The 25,678-nt window shown below is 41.8% G+C and overlaps 1 protein-coding gene across 2 annotated transcripts in view; it reads left to right on the forward strand.

Annotated features, from left to right (window-relative positions):
• Positions 1 to 25,678, forward strand: part of unc5db (unc-5 netrin receptor Db) — a 292,888-nt gene that overhangs the window by 252,790 nt on the left and 14,420 nt on the right. For both annotated transcript variants that reach the window (XM_051951356.1, XM_051951357.1), the window contains 3 exons: positions 13,909 to 14,136; positions 21,514 to 21,663; positions 23,746 to 23,910. In XM_051951356.1, coding sequence (XP_051807316.1) covers positions 13,909 to 14,136; positions 21,514 to 21,663; positions 23,746 to 23,910 — 543 coding nt within the window. The remainder of the gene's footprint in view (positions 1 to 13,908; positions 14,137 to 21,513; positions 21,664 to 23,745; positions 23,911 to 25,678) is intronic.

The following is a 25,678-nucleotide window of genomic DNA, read 5'->3' on the forward strand; positions in this document are numbered from 1 at the left end:
TCCATCCATCATCCATATATTATCTATCCATCCATCCAATTCATCATTTAATTCATCATCAGGGTCATGGGGCTGGAGTCTATTCCAGCTGACTGAGGGTGAAGTCAGGGTTCACCTGGACAGGTAACAGTCTGTCACAGGGCTACACATAGAGACAAACAGTCACACTCACATTCACACCTACAGACAGTTTAGAATCACCAGTTAACCTCAGCATGTTTGTGGACTGTGGGAGGAACTAGAGAACCCTTCCAGGTCCGGGCCGAGACATGAACCTTCTAGCTGCTGGTGCTTTAACAGCCCACAGTCTAACAGGAATAGTAATGTTCTTATACAAAGTGAAAAGTAAAGTTTAAAATAGCCCTAAGGTCTGCTCACTAGCTGGCCTCAAAGTTTTAGACAATCCTTGCCAACAAAGTTGTCAGTTGTCAAATTTCCATTTTCCTCTGAGCATTTTAACATCTTCAGCTGCTGCTGGTTCCAGAGTTCAGCCTCTGCTGCCACAGAAATGTACAGTTTACTAAAACTAAATAATATAAGTTTACTAAAGAAAAAACACAGAAAATAAGGACCTGATCAGATGTGTCTGAGCAGAGGTGGACAGAGTAGCCAAAAAAATCGTACTCAAGTAAGAGTAATGTTACTTCAGAATAATATTGCTCAAGTAGAAGTAAAAAGTAGTCATTCAAAAAATTACTCAAGTAGGAGTAAAAAGTATTTGGTGGAAAGACTACTCAAGTACTGAAAGTACTGAGTAACTGTTTGACTGTAATGTCTGATTTATATCTTTAGCAATGATGTGATCAGACAGACAGAAATTTAAAATAATGTGCAAATTCTGGTATTTCCAAATAATAAAATAAAAAAATAGCAAAATTAAATAACATCTTTAAAAAATGACGAGTTCAGGCACAAGAAACACAAATGTCCAAATCTTGGTTTTTCATAGCATACAGCCAGTCAAACAGTTACTCACTACTTTCACTACTTAAGTAGTCTTTCTACCAAATACTTCTTTACTCTTGAGTAATTTTTGAATGACTACTTTTTACTTCTACTTGAGCAATATTATTCTGAAGTAACATTACTCTTACTTGAGTACGATTTTTTGGCTACTCTGTCCACCTCTGTGTCTGAGTAAAAATGTTGAATTTACTGAGCTAGTTAAAGGCATTATGGAGGATGTTGTTTTTTTTGTTTGTTTGTTTAATTTGTCTGATTCACATAAAATGAATATACTGACCTTTAGTGGACTTGTATGCATGGTCTCTAAAAGAATAAAAAATTTAAAAAATTAACTGTGGACATGGCAGGACCTGAAAAACATCAGCCAATCAACGCACTCGGACCGAGGCGTTTGGTTTGTTCCCTTTCCTGTCAATCAAAAATCTTCCGGCTCAGGCCTAGTTACGTAGATTACGTCTGCCTTGGACTTACGTGTTTTCTGTATGTGTTGCTTTGGTATAGCTTCGTAGTTAGCTGGCGACTTGTTTTGCTCATCTTTTTTTACATAATGGCAGATAAAGATCCAGGGGGACTCAGCCGTAAAAGACAACTTCACGAGTCCTACGCAAGTTTCTGGAGGGGGGCGTTTCTTCGTAAATGTTAAGAGGGGGGAGGTTAGAGGGGGTGAGGGAGAGGTTGTATGTACGCATACGCATGCTATGTTCAATGTCGTAGGAAATTAAATCTCCTCTAATGCCTTTAATACTCTACGTGTGTGTGTGTGTGTGTGTGTGTGTGTGTGTGTGTGTGTGTGTGTGTGTGTGTGTGTGTGTGTGTGTGTGTGTGTGTGTGTGTGTGTGTGTGTGTGTGTGTGTGTGTGTGTGTACTTGTTTCTGCTATTCCGGTGGGGACTTTGACCTGACTATTTGCTATAAAGGTGGGGACTTGTCTTACGGTGGGGACCTAAAATGAGGTCCCCACGGGTGGCAACACTGTTTTCTTGGCCATATTGTTGTTAATAAAAAATGTAAAAGTGCAAAAACGTTTGTTTAGGGTTAGGCATTGATTTGGTGATGGTTAAGGTTAAGGTTAGGGTTAGGGTTAGGAGTTAGATATGAATGGGAGTCAATGGTAAGTCCCCACCGGTATAGAAAAACAAACATGTGTGTGTGTGTGTGTGTGTGTGTGTGTGTGTGTGTGTGCATGTGTGTGTGTGAAAGCTTGTGAAACCTTTTCACAGGAACAATCAGTTCTTATTATGAAGCAGGAAGAACCAATCAGGACAGTTTAAACTGTGACTGGCAGCAGAATGGCAGCAAAAGGAAGCAGCTCCACAACCATCATCACAATCAGAATCAAAAGTGGTGAAAAGTTTTATATTTGTGTCATTAAGGAATGATCGTTTCCAGGCCTTCAGAGTTTACAGGGTTTTATTCTGAACTACTGGAACAATCTATCAGGAAACTGAACAAACTGAGGGAATTTATGATGCAGCTATGATCACCATATTTAGGCCACCAGCATGAAAAAACATATTTCTATTTCTGTCACAAGCCTTGCTTTAAATCCAGAGTGTTCATCTGCAACTCATTTTCAGGAAATACTTTTTGAGGTTTTCAAATTTCAGATTATTTTCTTGTGATTATCAAGAAAATAATGTCAAGTAAAGTGAGGATGCTTTCAGAATCAGTGGCATGACTAGTTTTTATTTTATTATAATAACTTCAAGCAGTGAAGAGAAGAAGCTCAAAGCAAACCACTATGTCCTGATGACATTAAAACAACATCTAGGAGAACGTTCTCCAGATCTTCAGTGGATTTAAACCGTCACTGTTTCCTCTGTCTCATCTAACCCCAGACTGGCTCCATCACGCTGAGATCAGGGCTCTGTGGGGGTCACAGCACCTCCTCCTAGCTCATCCTGTGACTGAAGCTAGTCCTCAGGCTCATTAGCAGCTGCTATAAAACTACATCTAAAACACAGACATGAAGTGAGTTTATATCAGAATCAGATTCAGCTTTAATGGCCAAGCACGTACACAACATACAAGGACTGTGGTTTGAGCTGTTGGTGTCACTCTGGGAATAAGGAAAGAGAATAATTTTTAACAACTATAGAATGAAGAAGAGGGAAAAAATAGTAGCAATGAAAATAAACGTAAGACAATATATACAGATATTTACAAAGCTAGAAAGGAATATATAAACACAGTAGTGCACAGTGATAATTGCTCGATGATGACACAGAGCAAAGAGCAGAGCATGCTGTCCTTAGAGCAAAATGTACTGCACATATCCACCAGTATACTGTATAGATGTGGAGGTATGGCTCAGCTCTCATGTCTCTAACATATACACCACTGTTCAAAAGTCTGGGATCATCCAGAAAATTTCATGTTCTTCAGTAAAACTCCCACTTTTATCCATGTGCTAACATAACTGCAAAAGGGTTTTCTAATCATCAATGAGCCTTTCAGCACCATTAGCTAACACAATGTAGCATTAGAACACAGGAGTGATGGTTGCTGGAAATGTTCCTCTGTACCCCTATGGAGATATTCCATTAAAAATCAGCCGTTTACAGCTGCAATAGTCATTTACCACATTAACTATGTCTACACTGGATTTATCATTCATTTAGTGTGATCTTCACTGAAAAAACTACCTTTTTTCAACAATAAGGACATTTCTAAGTGAGCCCAAAGTACATGAAAACTGAAAATTTTCAAAAACCTTTTTTTTCTTTTTTATGGACAGTATTAGGTTGTTATAGTTACTGCCCTGTGGCAGTAATGTGAAACTGATGTTTAATTATTTTGTACAGTAATATATGACTGCTTTAGGATCGAAAGTGTCCTAGTTTGGGGCAGATTAACAGCCATGCATGGGACACTACGAGTCCAAAAAGTAAATCTACGTCCCAAATATAATCAGGTCTGTGTGATGACGATGCACATGGAAACGAATAGGAATGAACTACGGAGCCCCTCTGGTGACATGGTAAAAAATAAATTGTGGGCACGATATAGCTATAACATGCACACGAAATACTACTTCGTTACCACGAAACACTGATTTGTGGCAACGAAATAGGTATAACGTGCACATGAAATACCAACTAATACTATTAATATCATTCCTGGACAGCTGGGTAAGGAAATCAAGTGCACCGTCAGCCTGCAATAATCTGTGTATGGGCCGTACCTAGTATGTGATGTTCCTCGGATGAGTGTCTTTTCTTAGCTGTTCTGGTCCATATCTTGTTTTCCTGCATTTAGGCAGTTATTTATTTAGGCCTATGTTTGATACTTTGTTCCAACGGGTAGCCTATCTGTTGACGTGAATTGATGCTGTGGAGCTAGATCACCATGGTAACTGATGCTGTAGAGCTAGATAACCATGGTAACTGATGCTGTGGAGCTAGATCACCATGGTAACTGATGCTGTAGAGCTAGATAACCATGGTAACTGATGCTGTGGAGCTAGATCACCATGGTAACTGATGCTGTGAACTGATGGTGTGGAGCTAGATCACCATGGTAACTGATGCTGTAGAGCTAGATAACCATGGTAACTGATGCTGTGGAGCTAGATCACCATGGTAACTGATGCTGTGAACTGATGGTGTGGAGCTAGATCACCATGGTAACTGATGCTGTAGAGCTAGATAACCATGGTAACTGATGCTGTGGAGCTAGATCACCATGGTAACTGATGCTGTGAACTGATGGTGTGGAGCTAGATCACCATGGTAACTGATGCTGTGAACTGATGGTGTGGAGCTAGATCACCATGGTAACTGATGCTGTAGAGCTAGATAACCATGATACCTGATGCTGAGGAGCTAGATCACCATGGTAACTGATGCTGGGGAGCTAGATCACCATGGTAACTGATGCTGGGGAGCTAGATCACCATGGTAACTGATGGTGTGGAGCTAGATCACCATGGTAACTGATGCTGAGGAGCTAGATCTCCATGGTAACTGATGCTGTAGAGCTAAATCACCATGGTAACTGATGGTGTGGAGCTAGATCACCATGGTAACTGATGCTGTGGTGCTAACCTGGTCAGGAGCAGGTTATGTTCAGACTTTCTGGTTTAAATCAGCTGGAACAAACGTCTGTCTTTAAACAAACAGTTTCCTGATGCTTACTTTTGAGCCATAGAGGGAAAATCTTTCATCTGTGAACTCCTTGAGCTCATAAAAACAAATATGTTTTTATGTTTGGTCTGTTTAAACTGCTGGTTCTGCAGCTGATAGAACACAGATGAGTACATTGATCAGTTTATTAGATCTATTACAGAGAATATTCAGTCAGCAACATTAATTTTTCTTTGATTTGACCAAATATTAAAGTGATCTCCTTCATTATGGGATGCTGTAATACCTAAAAGCACTTTGATATATTAGCATATTTAAATATATGAAGCCTAGAGTTTATTAGCTTTATTTGTACAGCTGTTAGAATTAATAATAATAATAATAATAATAATATATTACTTACATTTAACAGTTTTCTACCAGCATTCCTTTCTTACATTATTTCCAGTCATTCATTTTTCTGTTGCTCATTCTCCATTAAAGCAACCTGCTGACTGAATTCATTTTGTACAGAAGAATCATAAATACTCACTTTTATGTGACACACATTCAATCTGAAACTGAAAGCCTGAGTTTAAGAAAGCTGATAACCTCCTTACCTCTTATCTCTGACTGAGGTTTTAGTTTTTGTTGAGCTGATTTACACAAAGAAAGCCTGAATATGTTGAAGTGGCTTCGTAGTTCAGTCTCTGATCTAAAATAGTTCAAACCACGCAGTTGTCTTCGGGTCAACCATGACCCGGTCGCTGTATTTAATAGCATAGAGAACCCCCTAAATGACTGCATTCTGTACAGTTGCCTTGTACAGAATGCAATGGAATGTGTGGAAGGCAAAATCACCACAAAAAGATACAAAAACCACCGCAAAAAATGCAAAAGAACACCACAAAAAGATGCAAAAAACAAAACAAAATATGTAAAACCGACCTTAAAAAAATGTAAAATGACCACCAAAGATGGAAAAGCACCATAGAAAATATAAAATCACCTCAAAAAGAAAGAAAACCACCACAAAAAAATGCAAAAACCACCACAAAATATATCAAACGACCACAAATGCCATTCCATTCCATTGTAAAATATACAGTACTGTTGTTTCCCTTCATTTAAGGCAAATTTTTGCACATTCATGGTACTTTCTTAGGATATACAAGTACAATCTCTTGCTGAACAAATATTTTTTACACCTCTGCAGCACCTTTAGCAGCAACAACAGTGATAATAAATCTCTACTGTAGTAAAGAAAACAATTATAACATGTGTGATGTAATGAAAATGAGGTGTCCACTGATTAAATCCAGACATTCACATAGTGTGTGATGCATGACAGGTTGTTTCTTCACGTTAAATAGATTTTTGGTTGAAAATTCAATCAAGCTGCTCTATTTTAGAGGCTCAGTGGCTCATTTCTGACCCTGAGGACTAGAGGAGCTTTCAGGATGTTAACCTTCTGTTGTCTTCATTTATGGGCACAAAAAATATTGTTTCCTTGTCTGAAAAAATCCAAAAATTCAGCAAAACAATTCCTCAAATTTCTGAAAATTTACAAAACTTTCAGGAAGAAAATTCCAATAATTCTTCAAAAGTTCCCCTTGAAAGTTTTATTTTTAAAAAAAGACCCAAATTTGGCAAGAAAATTCTTGTAAATATTTTTTTTAAATGAGTAAAAATCTTCCAAAAAAATCCTAAAAATATCTAAAATGATTCCATATATATCAGTAAAACCTCTAATATTTTCCTTAAGGGCATTCACAAAAATCCAGAAAAATCCAGTGAATTTCTCTGGATTTTGTCTGAATGTAAGAAACATTTTTTTTAACATTTCCAAAAAATGTTCAAAAGTTTCCCAACAATGTTGAAAATGTGGACATCAGAAGTTTCACTGTGAAAATATTTTTTTCCATGTTTTCAAACTTTAAAACACCAGGGTTAAGAAAACATGAAGGTTCAGTCAGTCCTGAAGATGCTAAGCTAGCTGGCTGAGGCCTCTGTCCTGAGGTCAACATGCAGAAAGTGTTCATCAGTGGATGCTAAATTACAGAAAGCAGCTCACAGATCGGCCTCTTCTCCCTCTTTGTTCTGTCTTCGTCCACCTCTCTGAGACGCACCTGATGCTGCAGCAGATTAGCAGCGGTTCGACTCTCTCCGGGTCAGATTAATGTGCTTCTGAAGGGCTCCTCTGCCTGCATCTTGTTTACCCACACAAGTGTCATCCCTTTCTGTCAGTTTGTATTTTTTACTCCCACTCCTTTGAGTTCAGGCTCGTGTTTACCTAACCTCGCCTTTTACAAACATTCTAGGTTTGCTATTGTGTGACAAAAAAATAAAAAAGAAAGATTTCTTTTCAGTGTTAGAGGGCAATTTCTCAAGATGTGCAAGCGTTCCGAATGAGAAAGGGAAAGCGAGCAGAGGGAATATGAATGAATACAAGATTCATGTCGCTTTGAGATTTCACTCTAATATTAAAAGGGCGCAGAGATCCTTAGAGTGTCGTGGTTGGAAATAATGACTTACTATTGAGGTCGAACCTAAAGAGAGGGAGAGGGGGAGAGGGAGGGTTTGAAGATGCATAATACCTGCAAATGCACAGAGCCATTAAAACACCCTCATTTCAGCTGTCATTAAAATGCACATGACTCACTGAAGACTCCTCAACACACCCAGCCACACTATAATATTATTCAGTGCCATATTGCAGAGTGTTAAGCAGCGCTTATGAGGATGCAGAAAGCAGAAGTACAAAACGCATGAAGTATTCACAGGAGTCCTGGCACCTGACATGAATGTAGCAGCGGTTCGTCTCTGAGAGCAGCACCGTCTGACTATCACATACCGGAAGGTAAACTCTGTTTGCCAACACAAACTAAATTGGGCCCAGTGGTTTCTGTGGATTTGGCTTTGTTTTGTTTTGCAGGTTTTTCATCCCGATGAGCTGTGATACAGTTCTGGTCAGGCAGCCCCGGTACTCCATTATTCACTAAGGTGGAATAGGTGTGCTCACATCATGTTGTTTCATTTCATTATGAGGGTGAAGGTGTTCTGTATTAACCTGGCAATAGCCAGATTAATAATTGTGTAGTACTTGATAGTACTCCACAATATCAATCTGGGACCGCTCCATGGAAATCTGTTCGGAGGAAAGAGGCACGGATTGGACAATGCAACAGTATGTCCCGCCTCTGACAGGTTTGTTTTCAGCCAATCGCGGGATCTTCACAACGAGCGGAGCCAATTGGTAGATTAAACTCTGACCAAAACCCGTAGGTAAAAAAGCACAAACATCTTTACCATCCAGAAATGCGCAAAGCGCCTCTCATTGTTCTTCCTTCAAAGAAGCGATACGAGATTCAGCTAAAACTGACTTAATAGCAGCATCTACACGATCGTTGTCCTCCGTTGCCGTGTTTGTTTTGATCTACTGGCGCTTGGTGTCGTCTTCACACCCGGATATCCCGCCCCACACACTAATACTGCTGCGTGATTGGCCCGTGCCAACTTGGTTCTGTATGAACAGTGAATGTGGGAGCGGAGCAAGATGGTTTCTTGAGAGATTTGTGAACTCACAAATATCGCGAGAAATCAACTTGCTGGCAAGGTTAGTTCTGTATCACTGTCAGCAGTGTGTTAGCGCCTGTCAGTCTCCACTTAGACTAAGTCATGTGATTCATCGTCACCGATCAGACCAGAAACATTGATGACGCTGAACACCAGAGGGTTTCCAGCTGAGCGGTGCTCCCCAGGAGGACGAGGAGGTCCAGAAGGTAGTGGTGGTATTCTGGTCCAGTGAACTGGGCCGGCATGGTGGAGCAGCAGATGTGACTCAAACAGGCAGAATGCATCTCTGAACCAGCTGCAGAGCTGCAATTTACATCTAAACTTATGCTCCTCCTCTGAGTCATAAGGGTCAGTCCAGACCTGGAGGACATTTTACATCCAATAATCCACGGAGAAAACACTAAAACATGCAATATCTGTGTAAATGTTTTTGTCCTGAGACCAAATGTAAAAAATTACAAGAAAAGAATGTTTAAAAGATTTTAACATACTAAATAAGTCAGGAGTTCCCCTAAAATGTCATTTTCTCTGGTGACCAAACTGAATCTCTAATAAAGCAGTTATAATCTAATTTAAATCTCCTTTTCTTGTTTTGTTTTTCATTGATGTCTCTGTAATTGTGGGAACATTTTTTAATCAACATAATATTTTAAATAATTATTATTCGTGGAATGTGTCCCACAACATGTTAGCAGAACCTTCTTATCTGGTAGAAGAAGAAAACAATTCACTGTTTAAACTGCTGGAATTAACAACAGTTTTCCTAAAGAATGTGTAGATCAAAGCTATGTCCTCTCTTCTATTTTCCATCTTTTCATCCATTGTCAGTCTTGATTGAATGTCTCTCTCTACCTCATATAATCAGGATCAGACTCATTCTTTGGACTGTTTTCCATCAGTGGTCAGCAGTAACAGCTAGCTAAATATCTAGCTTCTACTGCAGAGAAAAAGATCACATTAGCATGGATCAGAGTAGGGTTAGCAACAACACAGAAACATGGAATATAAATGAGCCAATCAGCACCTATTAATGATCAACATGGAGCAGAAAACTGGAACAGAGAAGGATTATCTTTCAAAAACCTTGAAGCCCAAATGTCCTCCAGTTCTGGGATAACTCATAACTCAACCTGAAGTCGTCACACAATTTGTGGATATCTTATCACATTACTTCCAGTGTCCATGGTCGATAGCCACTCACAAATGTTTCTGTGGTTTCAGATTGGCCATAAGAATGTCTGGAAGTTTTCCCAGTGGGTCAGTGTTGTTAGGGCCAGCCTTAGTGTTAGTAATCAATATGCCTATATAATCAATAGGTCACCTTAACTACAGAGACAAACCTGCTGGAACTGTAGAAGCAGGTCGCCGCTGCCATCCCAACTGAAACATAGAAACATAGACTGAAAGACAAACCCAGCAGCCAGCAGAGCAGAGAAGGTGCCAGAGAAAGAAAAAAGCTTTTCAGGCCGATGTCACAAAGTGTGCTCAGATAGAACAGATTTATTTAGGCAGTGTGCAGGTGAAGATGAGGACAGAAGAGGCAGAAACATCAGAGAGGACGGAGCAGGGAGCAGCTGATTGGTTGGTCTCCATGTTCAGAAGGAGCCAAAAGAACTACAGAAGTCCCTGCATGTTTGTTCACCAGTACTACTAGTTTCATCATCTTACACTTCAGCCACCAGTACCAATGCAAAGAGTGGTTTTTAGTTTTTTAAATAAGGATTCTTTGATGGACAGACATGTTGTGTTTGAATGTGAGGCTTCTTTGTATTGCCAGTCTGTCCTGGTATTCTACAGCGATGACTGCATTCATGTTTTTATAGCTGAAAATAGATTTATTTCACAAAATGGAAAGTTATTTTTTATTGTTCCTTTAATGGATACGTCATTTCCTAAAATGACTGGACTATACAGTTTAAAGAAATGCAGCTGGAGCAGTGTTTTATTGGAGACTATTTTCAACCACGAGTTTATTTGCAGTTTGCAGCAGAACACATCAGAGCTACGGTGACGTTCTTCCTCATGTTGAAACTGATTCTCAGCTGCTGGTTCCAAGATATAAAATGACTTTAAACCACAAAGAAAAATACAGAATATGAAGCTATCTTCTGTGTTGTTGTAACACCATCATAGAACATGCTAGGACACACGCTTTGTTTTCTGCTGTCCTAAAGCACTGAGCCAACATGTGGAGATTTTCTGTCTTGCAGGACATGATGGCTGCTAACGGGACTTTTAATTGGAATATTACCAGTTGTGATTGTTTGTGAGGGAAGAAGTAGTGCTCCTCAGGCTGTGTTTTAGCGCGCTGCTCGCTCTCACAGCTCCTCATTAAATCGCATAATCACATGGATTTCATGGGTTCCGTCTGCCTGCCGGGTCGAGGATTGCAACGTACTGCGTGACAGCATTGGGAGACTTTTTGGATAATCACCAGAAGATATTTGAAGGTGAATTTGGTGCTCTTTGCCTCCTTCTTCAGGGATTATTCAAATGCAGTTAAAGCGCACCTTCTGGTGTGAAGGATGGCGACATATACATGTCTTTGCTAATCACATACACCACTGGTCAAAAGTTTTAGAACGCCTCAATTTTTTTAGTTTTGTTCAAAGGTAAAAGATGAACCGCCAGAAATTTAAATACAGGTAAGGGAACAAGAAATGAGTTAACAACCAAATCCAACAGGAGTCCCAACTTTTCTAGATTCCTTCCAACCCCCTCTGTCTGCATAAAACTAGTGTTGGAACCCACCATGGAACCCTCCAGAACATTATTAGAACAGGAAGTACTGCAGAAAGTAGCTGTAAAAATGGAGAGGAAAAGACAATTAACATCAGAAGAGAGACAGACCATCAGAACACTGTAAATGGGGGTCTTTCCTACACAGAAACTGAAGAAAGTCCAGGTGTCAGTGAGTCCAGCTTTTGAAGACTTGGAGCTGCAGGTTTGACAGGTGGAGATGCAGCAGAACCAGAAAAAGAGGCTTCCTGGACCATGAAACACCACCAATGGACTACTGAAGACTGGAAGAAGGTGTTATGGACTGATGGAGCTAAACCTGAAGTCTCTGGTTCATCAGTAGGAGAAAGGACGGTTCCTCAGTGTGGAACATCAGCTGTCCAGCATGAAGGAGGAAGTGTGAAGGTCTGGGGCTGTTCTGCTGGATCCAGAGTCGGTTCTTCTACAGACTGAGAGGAACCCTGAAACTAAACGTCTACCACAGCATTCTGCAGCTCCATGCAGAACCCTCTGATATGTTCTAGTTGGTCAGGAGTTCATCCTACAGCAGATAATGACCCAGAACATCAGTTCCAGCTCTGTAGAACCACCTCAGGAACAAAGAACCAGATGGTTGAGAACATGGAGTCTCCAGACTTAAACCCATGGAGCTGGTTTGGATGAACTGGACAGAAGAGTGAAAGCAAAGAACCTACAAGAACCTCACATTTATGGAACTTCTGCTGCAGAGCTGGAAGAACTTTCTGAAGAAAAAAAAAGAACTGGAAAAACTGAAGTGTTCTAAACCCTAGTTTACATCATTTCAAAATTTGTTCAAGTATATTTGCTATGAAATGGAAAGGAAAGGAAATAATGAAGTGCTTTCCATCTGCTCCTTCCATCTCATAAATAAAACACTCTGTATTGCTTCTAATGACTATTTTGTGTTCTGCTACAGACTAACACCATCACTCATGTAGGAAATGGTTTTCTCCATCCTCTGGAGACTACTTACAATCTGTGTGGGTTTTTGCTTTGTGATTTAAACCTGTGCTGTGTTACCTGCATCATTATTCATCAGCCCTGAGCCCCGTCTATAAGACACTGTATACAGAAGTTCATTTGCACAGTTTTCCAGTCATGATGTCTGTGCAGCTCTCGGCGTGAATATTAAGCAACTCTGCGTAGTGTAAGTAGCCTGAGAAAGTCTGATTTATTTCTAATTACTGCAGGTTGTTCCCAAGGCAGCCTATTAGCATACAATGTGAGTTTGAGTCAGTTAATTGTAATATTTCACCTGTAAGGAAGTAAACTGTGATGTTTTCATTAACTAAGTAGCTTGAAATGATTCATACAGTGCTTATATAGAAACAGTTGTGTTGTTTGTACTGCAATAGAAACACACATGTGCACAGTATGAGCCTTAAACGCTCCATATGCATACAGTACACAGATATATCACACAGGAAGTCGTTTGATTCAAAACATGTGCAGCAGTGATGAATATCAACTTATTCAAAAACTATTTTATTCTACTAGAAGATTCCTGGTCTGATGTCATTAAGGTGGTAGTCTACCCTAATTTATTAAACAACTTATTTTGTTCTAATTTCTAAACAATACAACCAATCAACACAAAACTTGGCACAAAGAAAGATAGATTTAGTAGAAGCATTTTACATTTAGCTAAAGTCTACCACATTTTATAGTTTCCATGGCAACAACAGATTTGGCGAGATACAAAAAATCTTGTGGAACAAATATCTTCAGAAGGAAAACAGCTATCAGCACCAGATTAGGTGTGCTGACTCCTTATGTTATGTATGTTTTAAGTAGACAGATTTTTACTTCATCTAATATTTCTGCTCAAATAGAAAAAAGGACTCTTTTCATGGTTATCATTCAAGTATACAAAAATAGGAAAATCTGTCTACTTAAAACATAAATAATAACATAAGGAGTCAGCACACCTAATCTGGTGCTGATAGCTATTTTCCTTCTGAAAATATTTGTTCCACAAGATTTTTTTTCTATTTCGCCAAATCTGTTGTTACCATGGAAACTATAAAATGTGGCAGACTTTAGCTAAATGTAAAATGCTTCTACTAAATCTATCTTTCTTTGTGCCAAGTTTTGTGTTGATTGGTTGTGTTGTTTAGAAATTAGAACAAAATAAGTTGTTTAATAAATTAGGGTAGACTACCACCTTAAACCAAAAGCTGTATTGGACATTGAAGTCATCATTTTCTTTACAAACTCTGTTTTCTCTGCTCTCTGTCGCAGATTTTTCACCTCAGGCCCACAAACAGAACTTTTTGGTATTTTTCTCTCTTTTTTAATCTGCAAACTGAAACACAGGGCTGTAAATGTCTGTCTTTAGCTGCTGTCACTGACTGTAGATTTCCACCAGATGCTGTTAGTTTAAGTCTGTCTGAGATGTTACTTTAAATCTACCTCATTTCTTCTGACATTGGGGCTTCATACTATTTTCTGCAGGTTTGTCCTGTTATAATGTCTCATTGTTTTCCCCTTTCATTTCACATATGAGCATGTGACAGATGAATCTGGTGTGTTTGTGGTTGCAGGAGGTGATGTCGGTGGAGGAAGAGTCCACGTCGTGTTACTGCCTGATGGACTCGAGCAGCTGCCACCTGCTGCTGGACCAGCCGGGCTCGTATGCCCTGGTGGGCGAGCCGCTGACGCAGGCCGCCGTCAAGAGGCTGAAGCTGGCCGTGTTTGGGAGCATGGAGGCTGGCTGTATGAGCTACAGCCTGCGGGTGTACTGTGTGGACGACACGCCACACGCCTTTCAGGTGAGAGGAGGTCGGTTTGGAGCTTCTGTTTACCCAGCAGAAGCTGAGTCATGATTATTTCCAGCAGCTCTGTGCTCTGCACTTTTACAGAATCTCATTATTCATAAAGCGCACATGGCCGGTAATAACGGTTTGACTAGGCTTTGGCTTCGTTGTGCCGAGGCTGAGGTTATACACTGCTAATTCCCAGGGCAAAGCTAATTTAATGCAGGATTGGTGTGTTTAAAAATGGCTGCTGAGGTGGAACCTGTGCTTGTGGAGACTGCACTCCCTTATTCATCAAAGCAGCTCCCTGTTTGAACCCTCTGAACCCCAGAGCAGTTTCCAGGTGTTTGTTACGTTTTTACTCACTGTGGGCTCATTTTTCACTGATATGTCCTGGAAACAGCACAGCCATGACTAGAAGCAGAGAGAACTGAAATCATGCCACAAGCATTTTTATTTTGTGCAAAAAATTTAAAGTGATCACAATTTTTTAAGCATTTTCTTTACTTCATAAGAACTGAAAGGAGCTGAAGTAGTGGCGGCCGTGTACGGTAAAGTTTACGTCTTTCTAACCTGTTCAAACTGCTGCTAATCAGCTCCACAGGCTGCTCTGCTTTCAGCTGCTGCTTCTGAGGACAGAGAGGCTGAACGGAGGTCAGAGTGAGTGTGGATCGAACAGATCGAAGACTTCACCCTCTGAACCCTAAAACCTGCCGGCGGGGTTTCAAGGCGTTATCTGACTAAACTAAAACCACTCCATTTATCAGAGCCACGCACTGAACAGAATGATTTTATATGAGCCAACAAAACAACCAGAAGCTGTTCAGAGGGTTAATCATGTTTAAACTGCACCTACATCTTATTTTAACGTGGATTCCAGCTACAGTTCTGTGGCCGTGATGACAGACTGGATTTAGTTTCACCAGGGTGAAATGGAATGACCAACAGGTTGGTTTGTGGTGGTTCCAGCATCACATTACTGCAGATCTTTTTCCATTGCATACGTCCAACAGTTCATACAGGTACTATTTCATAAATAGTTTGCACTGGGGTCAAAGTGGAGAATAAATCATTAAACACCACAAACAAAGGTGATCTCATGTTGTGCTTCTTTCTACCTGAAGCTAACAGGCAGCTTCATTCGGGGTGATTCCATCTCGTCTTTTGTCACTGCTGGGCTCAGATGACTGGCTTTCCCTGCAGTCTTTTGCTATCTCTGCTCTCTTTGACTAAAATACGAGGATGCATAGTTCCACTTTGATGATTTCCACTCCATTAGGACGAACATATTGCAGGTCGCGGCCCAGATTCACACTGAACATCTTGTGTGTGGTTGTTTCCGGAGCTCTGTGAGGCAGCAGGGACCTCAACATGTGCTGTCTGAGACTTCAAGATGAGAGTGATTCCTCAGCACTGAGACTCGAACACGCTCTTCTCATGCTTTTAACTGACTGAGACAAAGACCGCCGTACTGTAATCACTGCCATTCAAATGTTAACCAATCATTCTGTATTTCGATCCTGTCTGACTTGATTATCCTTCAGCGACCTGTAGGGCTTTAAAGCGTTGTGATTTCATCAGAGAACATGAGGGAAATCAAGCTCCCCGTCCTCCTCAGAGAGACCAGGCTAACAGAGGAGCGCTGAGCATCGTGACCGCCTCTCTGTCATGTTGCAGCCGTCAGCAGCAGCTGGCTTTAAAATGTATTCTGGATTTGGTTTATGAATTCCCAGCCTGCCGAGCAGATGCCAGACTTGTGCACGTCCCTCGGGCTCCTGTCTGTTAGTGCCACGTCTCTGCTGTGTGTTTTCCAAGCTCCGGCATACAGTCAATCACAGACCGGATCCTGGATCAACAGGAAGCCTGATGCAACACAATCAGTTGTGTGAGGGAGACTTTATTCCAGCACAGAGCAAAGGCTTCAGACTGGCAGGGTTCTGATATTTCCTCTGATAGAGAACAATGCTGCTTTCTCTTTTTAAAATACTTAGCAGATAATCATTCAGCATAAATCTCAGACCATCAAAATGATCCAGTTTTTGTGTCAGTTCCAACAACAAAGACAATGTGAAAGTGTTTGTTAAGAATGAGCAGAAGTAATGCCCCTCCACCAGTCAGTCCATCTCCAAGGTCACAGCATTCGGATGTGTTGGAGAGACAACGGATAAAAGTACCTGAAAATACCACCCGCATTAGTATTCTGCTGGCAGACGTTACCTTCCAGTGGAAATGCTACCAGAAAACACCGTTCACCTCAACCTTTAGTCTTCTGCCTTAGCAAAGGGTCACCCCTGAATGGGAGCATCCTCACCTAGAAGTAATCACTTTTAATGGAGAATCCATCAGTCATTCTGTGTCTTTTGGATGTCTCAGTGTTGGCCGACTCTTCAGTTCGCTGTAAAACGTCCATCCAGCAGATCAGGAACAGTCGACAGAAATCTGTACAAATGGCACCGTAGCACTTTAAAATCATCACATATCCACACCGCTGTTCCACAAAAGTGATTACGAGCTCTACTTACACAAAAGGTCCCAGTAACCCTTTCCACAAACGAATGTCACTCCCAGTTTAAGGTCGACTCCTCTGCTGGACTCAGGCCTGGTGTTTCTTATGGAGGTAAAAGAGGCAAAATAAACCCCAGAGGAGGTGATCTCATGTTGTGATCTGCAGCTTTATGAAACGGGCGAAGCTACATGTTTTATGGAAACACCAAAGGAAGCACAAAAAGCAAAAGAAATAAATCCTTGGATTGTATCCCATGAATCCCATCATTTATTTGTGTTTTTGACTGGTTTTAAGGCTTTTTTAACCATTAGAAATACATGGAGGCCATTCATCTATTCATCAGCCATATTTTGGGTGTGAATGAAATGAAAATTTAAAGTTCCTTTAAAGTGCAAATTATAAAGCATAGGTTATGGCATCTTAGAAATTCTCTCACTTCTACACAAATGACCAGGGTTCCATATTTAATTAAATTTTGTTTCAAGATGAGGGTTTTGTGGTTCTGAAAAGGTGAGCAGGGCTTTACTTCCTGTACAGTACTTCCACACACTGGAGAGTCTCTACAGCTGCTTGTTTTTTCCCCACCTTTTCATGACTGATTTCAGTCTAATGTGTGGCGACTAAATGACTTCCACATTAATGCAGGCTGCTGTCATCTCTTTGAAGGGGCATTTTCCAACCCTAACTACCCCTTTAATGGTTGGGACATTTAAGAGCACTGCTGCAGCTCACCGTTATATTCATGACCAGATCATTTACATTTTCAAAATAATCTGTTTGCTCTTTACATTGACTAGAATAGTGAAAATGAGCCCAACATGGCATCTCACTGAGTCCAACCAACTGTCCAACACCCAAAGATATTCATAGAAGAACAGATGATGTCCACACATGAGAAGCTGGAACCTTTTGCCATTTGTGTTTGAATATTTACGCTACATTATCAAAATTGTTCTAATTTACTCTTGACTGACTAATTGTTTGATCGACTAATTGCTGAAACTCTACTTGCAGATTAGAAAAGGTGTAATCCTTTGTTTCTACTTCCTGTTTCAAACGTTAAAGTCCCCTCCTGTTCTTCACTTAAAAACTAGTCTCTATTAATCAGCTTTTACCATGTTTTCCAAGCAGTTTTTTTCCATGATGATAATCCATTCACGACATAAAATGACTCAGATGTAACTCTACACCAGGGGTCGGCAACCCGTGGCTCCGGAGCCGCATGCGGCTCTTTCAGCCCTCTGTTGTGGCTCCCTGTAACTTTGGAAAATAAATTGTTCTGCCTTTCAGGCGCGTTTCAATGCATTTTAATATAGATAGTTTTATTGTGAAATTACCGCTCTTATTTTGACGTGTCACTCCAGCGGATGTGCTGTTGGGGTTTTCCCCTGGGACATGAGAGGGCAAAGTTGATGCAGAGAGACAACACGGAGCTTCCGATTCCCACACGTTTCGTGCCTTTTTTGTTTTACTCCTGGAGAAGCAACGCCTGTAGTTTCACATCGTTTTGTACTCAAGAATGGCAAGCCTGTATGTTAAAGCTCCACTCCAAGAAAGACACGTCTTGTCTTTGAGTCAAAAGTACTCGTGATAGGGTAATACACGTTACTCGCAAGAACACGGCTCGATGTCACATCAGCAGGTCAGAGAGTCAGAGGAGTGTCGTCTTGGAAAATAGGGCAGCGACTTACCGGAGAAAAGTTATTAGCTTAAGATAAATAGATAAATAGATTTTACAAGTTAAATAGACATTTGCAAAATATTGATTTCCAGCTAACATTACGTAACATATGAGGTCCAGGAGCAAAAATGACATTAACCAAGTAAGATAAATATTAGTGGAAGGACACAATTAAAAAATGAATCTATCTAATTAGAGGCTTTGTAATTAATTAATCACGACTGATTAACAAGGGCATAGAGGTAAAAAAGCGATATATGCAGTGTTGTCTTCATTTTAAATGCCAAAAGGATTTTGCGGCTCCTGGTGTTTTCTTTTCTGTGGGAAACGGGTCGAAATGGCTCTTTGAGTGTTAAAGGTTGCCAACCCCTGATCTACAGCATTCTCTGGAGTGTTGCAGCTCGAGCACACCAGCTCACCTACAGCTGCTTAAACAATATTTAGCTGTTCTACAAAAGAACAGGTTATTTAGGAGTCATGCAGCCACACATGTTCAATGATACAGGAAGTTCCATCCATCCATCATCTATACACTGTTTAATCCTCATTATGGGGGTGGAGTCTATCCCAGCTGACTGAGGGTGAAGGCAGGGTTCACCTGGACAGGTAACAGAAAGATCCCAGGAAGGCCGGGACACAAACTGGGGATCTTCTAGTTGTGAGGAGGACGTGCTAACGACTGAACCACTGTGCAGCGCTACTACAGAAGGATCCACCCTGCAAACTGTCAGATTGGTTGATCACATGTTCCATATGAAACTCTGGAAATCTAATTCTGTGTTTTCATTCGGTTGGTCCAACCCGGCTGCCTGTCCATCAGGACTGACTGACACGCTGTGGAGGAAGAGGCAGCAGGATCTGTTTCGTCTACAGAAACTCTCAAAGTTCCAGGTTGACAGGACCCTGATGAGAATGTTTTATCGATCTTTTGTTGAGACTGTGCTCACTTTCTCTTTAATCCGCTGGTATCCGTCTCCTAAGGTCAGACACAAAAGTGTACTCAATAAGGTGGTTAATGTCTGCAGCAACATAGCTGGCACTGTGCTGGAAGCTCTGCAGAATCTCCACAACAAACAGTTCTACAAGAAACAGAATCCGTCTGTCTGATTGTTCTCATCATTTAAATGAACACTTTCAGTGTCTCATCAGACTTCACCAACACTTTGTTTCTCTCTCAGCTCCTTCCAAAACTTAGAAAAGGTAGTTTTTGCAAATGTTTAACTAAATGCTAGTTTCTATCTTTTGTTGAAGCTCTCTCTGCCTCTGTGTTGTGTTTATGCATGGAACCAAGGAAGTTTGGAAACCTCCTGGCACTTTGAAACTGTTCTTCTTCCTGGATTTCATAGTCCAGGTTGACATTGCAACATTCCCTTAGCTGTAAAACATCATCTAATACACGTCAGTCATGTGTGACGTGTCAAACAGCACATCAGGAGCAGTCAGCTTCTACAGAACACTTCAATCACGGCATCCTGACAGCTTCAGATCAAATGTTATCACAGATCCAAGCTAACCACATGCTGTAGGAGAAAACCAAAAACACAGCGCTGTCCGGCTGCTCTGTGGCTAACGGTTCACAGATGGCAGAGGAGGAACACCATCTTTCAGCTCTCTGTTGTCACATTTAGTGGACGTGTTTTCATGCATTCTGCCAACAGATGATTTTTCTTACACCTACAGTGATGACGGTATGCAGCATGTCTGGTGGATGGAAGCTCACATGTAAATACACATATGCACGGACACTTAGTCAGAACAAATCAGCTCTGGTCTCTGTCTTCTCTCTGTGATGGAGGAGGACGAGGAGAGACGGGCCAGACACCCACCATCCCACTGGGACAGTCAACCACGATGACAAATGAACACCTGCAAGACACAATCACAGTTTCATCATCACAGATTCAGTCTGGGCAGCGGACGTTCTGCAACACACACACACACACACACACACACACACACACACACACACACACACACACACACACACACACACAGACACAGACACGCCTTCTATCTATCATGTCGAGGCTGATAGTGTGATACTAATGTGAAAGTGCAGTTTGTAGGGTTTATTGTAGGGTTTGCTGTAGAGTTTTCTGTAGGGTTTGTTATAGGGTTTATTGTAGGGTTTGCTTTAGGATTTGCTGTAGGGTTTGCTGTAGGGTTTGTTGTAGGGTTTATTGTAGGATTTGTTTTAGGGTTTGCTGTAGGGTTATTTGTAGGGTTTGTTATAGGGTTTGCTGTAGGGTTTGCTTTAGGATTTGTTGTAGGGTTTGTTGTAGGGTTTGTTATAGGGTTATTTGTAGGGTTTGTTGTAGGGTTTGCTGTAGAATTTGTTGAGGCGTGATGTCACTTCCTGCTGCTCTGCTGATGTCTGGGATGGATCCATCAGAGGATGTGACAGCAGGGATTAGCAGCAGGTGTTTGGGCTGATATACAAAGGTGGAGCTTCTCCAGAAGAAATAACTTTTCTTCTGCAGTAATTTCATTTCTTGTTTTTCTCTCCTCTTTTACTTTCCCTCTTTCTCTCTAACTCCTTCCTGCCATTCTATCCCTTCTTCTTGCTTTGTTTCTCCACTCCTTTCATCAACTCTTTTCATCTCTTCACTCTGCTTTTCTTTTCTTTTCTTCTCTGTCCTGTGCATTTATTTATGTTTTCTCCTCTTTTTCTGTCATTTCATTTCTTTTACTGACTTTCATTTCTCTGTTTTTTGTTCATTTGCATCCTTTTCTTTTTTTGCCTTCATTTTCTAACCTCTCCATTACTTTCTCTCCTCCTCTGTTTTCTGATACTTCATCTCTTTTACTGATCATTTCTTCTTCTCCCTTTCTTTATTTCCCTTCATTTAATTTCCTCTGTTTTTCTTTTCTCCTCATTTTCTCTTCCTTCATTCCATCATTTTGTTTCATATTAATGTCCTCTCCTGCTGCCATCTCTTTCTTTTCCCTCCTTTTTCCTCACTTTTCCTGTCTTTGTCCTGTTACTCTCTTCCTCTTCCTCCTCCTCCTCCTCCTCCTCCTCCTCTTCCTTCTCCTCCTCCTCTTCTTCCTTCTCCTCCTCCTCTTCTTCCTCCTCCTCCTCTTCCTCTTCCTTCTCCTCTTCCTCCTCCTCCTCTTCCTCTTCCTTCTCCTCTTCCTCTTCCTCCTCCTCCTCTTCCTCCTCCTCTTCCTCTTCCTCTTCCTCCTCCTCCTCCTCCTCCTCCAGGGAGTGGTGGCAGCAGAGAGGACCAGAGGGGGTCAGCTCCTGGAGGAGCCAAAGATGTTGCCTTTCCGAGCGAACACCTTCAGCCTGCAGGTGTCCATCCAGGATGTTCCTCAGTTCCTGTGGAGCATCAAACCCTTTACCACATGTCAGGTACCTGAGAATGTAGAACACGTGATGCATTCACTGTCAGGATCCTGTTTCTGCTGCTAACAGCTGATCACTGCGGAGCTCCTCCCATCGTTCACGTATCAGTCATCAGTGTGAGCCGCTGGGATGTTTCTGAATGCTCTTCCTGCCAGCTCGGACTGCATCCGACTGTACCGTTAATAGTGTTTATTCTAGCACAGCATTTCTGGACAGAATCTCATCGTTAGTGATTGTTTGGATTCATTGTTAGTCACATTTAAGAATCCCAAACCTGCAGAGGATCAAAGCTCACAGTGGTTACGGGTTACCCAACAGTGATCAGGACCAAGTTTATTTACTTTCATTTCCTGGTATTCATTATTCCTTTGTCTTTACATTTTTTATTCCTTTGCCTTTCTTTCCTTTTCTTTCTTCATAAGGTTCATAATGATGCTTGTTTTCACTGTTAGATCATTCAGATGTTCTGTTGTTTAACTAATCCACACATTTAACTGAATGTGAGTTCATATATTTATCGATGTCTCAACTTTATAAGTGAAAGAAAGCTAGATTTCCTCAGCTGAAAAGAATTCTGACGTGCACTGAAGCTGTTCTCATTTTCACACAGTAATAAGGTCTAATTTAACCTGCAGAGTCCTGGTTCAGCTGTTTAGCTGTTTAACTGTCTGTTTAACAGTTTAAAGCCGTTCTGTTCGAGCTGGTCTACACAGTAAAACATCCATCTCACACGTCTCACAGTCCTACTTTCTGCATTTTCTGTCATTCTGTACTCATAAATACCAGCTGAATTACATGTTTTACATTACCTTTTATCAGTGCAGCTACAGTCAGTGTGTTTGTTCTTTGAGTGTTTTAAAATGACCCACAGCTCAGCGTGCACCTGAACGCCTCTCATGTGTCAGTAACTGAGCTGCTGCTGCCTTCTCCTGTATGTAGACGTGGTGTAAGTGACAAAGCAGCAGTCATCCTAGACTAGAGAACAGCCTTCACAGCGGGTTTCACTGCAGCGTCTTCTCGTTGTCTCAGACTCTCCTCCAGAGAAGAAGACTTCTGCTTTGATGGAAACAGCTTCAGCGCGGCTCCTCACATCTGGACTGACTTTACATGGTGTTTGTGTGCACCATTTAGTCCCTAAAAGCTGCTCTTTTAGCGTGAATAGAGGCTGTCACCCACATTTCTCCCTCACAGGGCTCATGAGGACGGATGTGTGCAGAGATTAATAGCTTTGTGTTTGTTTCACTCGCAGCAGCATTAAGATGCAAACAGCATTAGGCAGAGAGCAGCAGTCAGTGAGTGCTGTTTGTAGCTGCTGAGCTGTGTCCCTGCTGCATGATGCTGTTGCTTAAAGATGTGGATGCAGGGTGAAAGTGCTTCAAAGACACCCACCCCCTCCACCGCCTTATTTATGAAGGCCTCGGGACGGCAGCAGCGGCGTGAACCTGCTTCGGTGGAGCAGGTGCAGAATAATAGCCGAGCCATACATCAAGTCAGCTTTTAGTGCTAAAGAGCATCCCGGCTTTCCATGTCCATCACCCTCCCGCCCCCCACCTCCCGCTCCCAGACTCCATTATCTGCTGCCGTGAGCGCCGCTCGGCAGCAGATCAAAGCCACAAGGGTTAAGTCCAGAGCGAGCACAGCGGCCGGGGCTTTTACTGCCACGGTCTGCGCTAGGAATCACTTACAGGTTACTTTTAATATGCAGATTTGGTGGAGACAGAGTCTAACAGAGGTCAAGGACGTTTCCCCACAGATGTACCCGTTCTTCACAAATTAATTATACATCACAAGCAATCTTTTCCCTTTCCCCTGTTTTCCCCACTCAGACTGCTTACAGTACTTAGCTGCTCCTATTCTCAGAGCACCCGGACCAGGATTCAGGCTGTTTTTACACACCTTATCAAGACTTCTTTCTCTCTTTACTGTGGTGATTTTCATGCTTAAATACACCACTGAGGCTTTTATCTCCAGCATGTGACGGTGTGGTCACATGCAGAAGGAGCTGAATCATCTCTACAGAGCGTGTGTTAACATCGCTGCGTACTGCGTAATGTCTCTGATGTCCTTTTCTTCTTCTGCCTGTCTCAGGAATTCTCCTTCCCCCAAGTGTGGTGCAGCAACCAGCAGCCCCTGCACTGTGCCTTCTCTCTGGAGAGATTCAGCCCCGCCGCCGCCCAGCTCTCCTGCAAGATCAGCGTTCGTCAGGTCAAAGGCCACGAGCAGATTCTGCAGGTCTACACGGCCGTGGCCGAGGTGAGGCTGAGCAGCTGCTGGAGGCGTGGATGGTTGTTTTACTTTCTCCATCAACCTTTGTGTAACCTTCCTGGAGTGTGTCCACTCGCAGCAGGGCCAGCTCTCCTGAGCTTGCTCTGCGTATTAATAGAGCCAGGAGGACACTCTTACCCTCTTTCTCTCTTCACAGATTTATGCTAAACGTGACTAACACCGACAACACAGATCCAGCTGTTTGCCACGTTTGCTCTATGTGTTTTTTAACCTTTATTCGTCCAGGGAGACACGTGTTCCAGCAAATAGCCTGCTTCACATTCACATGCACCAACACCTGGGAGCTGCCCACTCTAACAACAGTCTTCTGTCAGCCACTGAGCAGCTCCACTGGAGCAGCGAGGACTTAGAAATCCTCACTCAAGAGCACCTTGACAGTGGTTGTTAAGGCAGAAGAGAGTGTTACTCATTGACTTTACCCAAGTGCTTTTTCACAACCAGTCACAAATGTGCTCATTCTACCTGAAGGCCAACAACACTACCTGAACTCACGCTGGGACACAGGAAATATGATTTACAATTACTTTTTATGATTTGATTAAATCCTGTCTTGGTGGTTGGAGTTTGTCAGACAGGAGGAGAAATAAAACATTTTATAGGAGCTGTGTGCAGAATTCAAACCATCACCATGTCCATTTGGCACATTACAGATGCTGTGGAGAGGTCCACGCTGGGTTTACATGGTGGGTCCCCACGATGGATCGATGTCCTCTACAGCAGCTTTAAGATGGAGCCAGTAATCACAGTTCAGCTCAAGTTTAGCTCAAGGATTTCAGAAAATCAATCAAAGAAAATGCAGATGTGTGTGTGTTTCTGTCTGCCGCCATCATGTGAAGGACATATCAAGAGAAACAGCTGGAGACGCTTATTATACACCGGGTTACTTTAAACCCAACTGAAGACACAATGAAATGAGGCTATCAGCAGAGCGACAGTTAGAGCTGTAAGAACAGTATGTTGTGCATCCTACTTACCAGGAAACAGATCTGAGGTCTGGACTATGACAGGTATAGATATTTCTCTCAACAAAATAACCCATCATCCTGATGAACCCATATGAGGAATATATAGATTAGAAATTTACTACTGGCCAAAAGCATCAGTGAAACCAGGAAAGAAGGGAGGTTAAATACTCCCCAGACTCCCCGTCATTAAGACCAGAGCAGAGGTGACCAGAACTACACTTTTGTTTTCTATTAAATCTTAATCTTTTCTCTGTAACCCTGATGGTCCTTTAAGGTTCTTGGAAAGTAAAGGACATTTAGTTTAATGTTCTGTCAGTCTGTATTTTAGAATTTTCGCTCTTTCTAGAAACGGTGACTCCATGTTTGGCCAGTTAGCCATGATTTAATTTGTTCTGATCTGTTTTATCAACCTGAACTGCTCCAGAGAAGTGCATCACCATCGTAGTCCTTAAAACCTGGGCTAAACCTGAACTTGCCTCACTAACTCTAAATCCATTGTCAAAGTTCACAGCTCTGATCAGCTTTCCTACCTCGGCCAGGCATCGGTGCTCCTGGAAGCTCTTCTGTCCTGTCTTTGTGCTGCTGATGTGTGGAAGCAGGTGATGTTATTCCTGGACTTAGAATCCGTGTTCACATTAAATCCACTAAAGAGGGACGTGCTGCTGAGAGGAAGTTGGGTTTCAGGCAGTCAGCAAACATTCGCCGTCCATTCAACCAGACCAGACCAGTACCAACGTTCCACTGGCCGTACTGGGTGATGCTCTGACATC

This window comes from Acanthochromis polyacanthus, chromosome 7 (assembly GCF_021347895.1).
Source record: "Acanthochromis polyacanthus isolate Apoly-LR-REF ecotype Palm Island chromosome 7, KAUST_Apoly_ChrSc, whole genome shotgun sequence".
NCBI classification, from domain to species: domain Eukaryota; kingdom Metazoa; phylum Chordata; class Actinopteri; family Pomacentridae; genus Acanthochromis; species Acanthochromis polyacanthus.